The following is a 2,777-nucleotide window of genomic DNA, read 5'->3' on the forward strand; positions in this document are numbered from 1 at the left end:
CAGCTCCATGCTGTCGTTACACTTCATGTACAGCTGTGTGCTGTTCTGTCGGGGGAGTTTTGGTCTGTCGGTGAAGTTTTGCTCCTTACCTTAAAAGGTGTGGAAAACCAAATAGCATTTAAGTGATTTTAAAAAACATAAATGTAAACAGTACTGCTGCGTTTTTCCTATCCTAAAAGACCTTGTGGGTAAATAATGAGGCCTCTAGTTGAAAACAGTTCCATGTGACCTCTAACAATAAAATAATTTATCAAAACAACTTGCTTCTGTCTTATCTTGAGAACCAGTGGTTGCTCTTGAGGCCAAGTTGCTTGCTCCAGATGATCAAAGCTCTTCCCAAACTGTTTCTCTCACAGAACGAGGGAGACTTCTGTCAGCTATGACAGGGGACGCGCGGCACTGGCTCCTACCATCCGATAGGAACGGTAGCAGGAAGAAAGACTTGAGTATAGTTTGCATCCCAGCAGAAGGTGGAACATCAGGCGAACGCGCGCCGTAGCATGCAGCGAGGGGTGTGCTGTGTGGCACCCGTGAGGTGTGGAGTGAGTGACAGGCACTCACTGGAGGTGAAGATACAGAGTTCCTGGTCCGACCCTGCGCTGTAGGCTTTCCTCCTGTGTCAGGTGCTGAAGTTTCATTACGGCTAATCACCTTCTACCTTCACCATCTTCCTATAAAGGAGGGCGGTTTGATGGGTGTATGCGAGTGTTCTAGCGCCAGCCAGAGAGCAAAACTCTTCCTGGGGTTTTCTCACCGCTGGAGGGAGTTTCTGTGTAAGAAAAGTGTTTTGTGTGATGCAGAGGAGTAACCCAAGGTGAGGGAGATCAACACGTCTGTCTCCTACAGTTTCAGTTCTCTTGGAGCTTCCAGGGTTTTATCAGAAGTTATTGCAAAGCACACTTGCTTCCTCAAAAAGCTGGATTTGTGTCTCAATTGTGAACTTGCACACGACCTCATCTGCAGGTGTAAAGCTCCCACGAAGCATTTACCATCAGCTGAGAGGAGCAGCTTCCTACTTCAGTTTCATGGAAGACTATTACCACGCCTCCCTTCAGACGCTCTGCCCGCTTCAACCACACGTTGCACAAGTGCTCGACGGTCACGGGGAACCTAGGTCTGAGGAGTGCTGACTACATCCCGCGTGCTTACGAGCCAGGCTCAGGGCAGGGAAAAAGCTGCTCAGAGCAGACCGGAGAGGGTGCCTTCCCCCGCTTAGAGGCAGACAGCCCAAGTCAGGCAGGCGGTAGAGCACCGACTTGGAGGGCGAGGCACAGAGGCCAGTCAGCGGGCTTCAGCGGCGTGCGGGTTTCAAGGCGCGTTCGTTAAACGCAGACGAGGTGAACGCGACCCAGCGGCAGTCAGTTGCTGCTCGTCGCTGTTAGCCGTGTGCGTCTCCCCTGCCGAGCAGCTGCTTAACACATCACTCTTGGAACATTTAGAAACCACTGGCAGGATTGATGTGAGATACACACCAAGGCTGCTTTTTAATTCCAGATCACAAGTTTAATTTAGGTCAAATGTGGGATTAAAAAAAAAAAAAAGAAAAAGAGAAGATGGAGACACTCAGGAATGCTCAGGCGAGTTGTTTGCTGGCTTCAGAACTTGTTTCAGGTTCCAGCAACTCGACCAATTGCTTGCAGTTCCCTTCCAGCACGTTACTGGCTCTGAGACCTCTCAGCAAGGTGAGGGAACTTCCTTTCCAAGACCTTCCTCCTCGTCCTCTCGAGGTTCTTCCTTCTCGCCCTTCTAAGTAAAGATTTTTCAAGTCTGAGCCTGAAATAAAGAATTTAGCATGGTTGATTTCTAGAAAGCTTGGAACATCCTTAATAAGCTCACGCGCCCAGTCAACTAGAAGCTCCCAGCATTTAACCACCAGTATGAATTTGTTTTCAAAAAGCAAAAAAGCCTGCAGAGCAAACTGGGGTTTGTTTCTTCTGCTTTTGAATTCTACAAGAATTCAACCTCCGGGAGGATCTTATGTACTCTGTAGATAAAATGACTTTTACAGTGCAGCTTCATAGATCACCAAGCTCTTAACTAAGGTGGGAACAGAAAAAAGAAAGAGCGCCAGCTGTAACTTTTCAAAAGCTGCCTTTTCAGTCCACCAGCTATAAAAACAGCGGAGCAACAAGATCACTACTATTTTTTCCTTGCAAAGTGGAAAAAGGAGGACGAAGGAACAGAACAGAAAATAACTTTCAGTGTCAAAATAGTGGTTTTACCTGATGAAGTGATTCACATGAGGCAAGTAAAAGAATCTCCTCTTTTTGTATCTGGTGTTCAAGTGCCATGGTATTGGCCATTCCTTGTAAGAGTACCTGTTAGAGAGGGATAAAAGGCATTACAGAAACGTGTATCTTGTCTGACATTCTTGGATCCTACTGGTTACACTTGGTTACAGGAGGGCAATAAAGTGGTCTGATCAAGAAAGTGAAAGATCTGTGTGTGGGTGGTGACTTTCAGTCCTGTTGCTGGCTCGGTCTGCAACGCCACCTTGTACGCAGCGCAGTGCCTGCCGGCAGAAAGTGCTCTCGCTTCAGAAAGTGGATGTTTGAAGAGAGGGCCCAATACAGACAGCGATTCTTTGATTTGTATTCTAAACCTACTCCTTCAGAAGAAAGCTTTCAAAGCTGATGTGAACAAACTGTGAAGAGAGTTTTGTTTTCACTACAGTATTCTTTTACAGGTGTCATGGTTTCAGCCCACCATCCAAACCCAACACACCATGCCAGTGTTTGAGTGTCATGTCAGGTACAAATCTGCCTAAACACAACTCT

General features: G+C 47.0%; 1 protein-coding gene across 1 annotated transcript; it reads right to left on the reverse strand.

Annotated features, from left to right (window-relative positions):
- Positions 1 to 1,655: 1,655 nt before the first annotated feature.
- Positions 1,656 to 2,318, reverse strand: LOC104510334 (39S ribosomal protein L47, mitochondrial-like; the record flags this gene model as incomplete). Its single annotated transcript, XM_010152546.1, has 2 exons — positions 1,656 to 1,773; positions 2,223 to 2,318. Coding segments are annotated over 2 exons (214 nt in total), but the record flags the coding sequence as incomplete, so codon positions are not given.
- Positions 2,319 to 2,777: the final 459 nt, after the last annotated feature.

Source organism: Eurypyga helias, unplaced genomic scaffold (genome assembly GCF_000690775.1).
Source record: "Eurypyga helias isolate BGI_N326 unplaced genomic scaffold, ASM69077v1 scaffold50895, whole genome shotgun sequence".
Classification (NCBI taxonomy): domain Eukaryota; kingdom Metazoa; phylum Chordata; class Aves; order Eurypygiformes; family Eurypygidae; genus Eurypyga; species Eurypyga helias.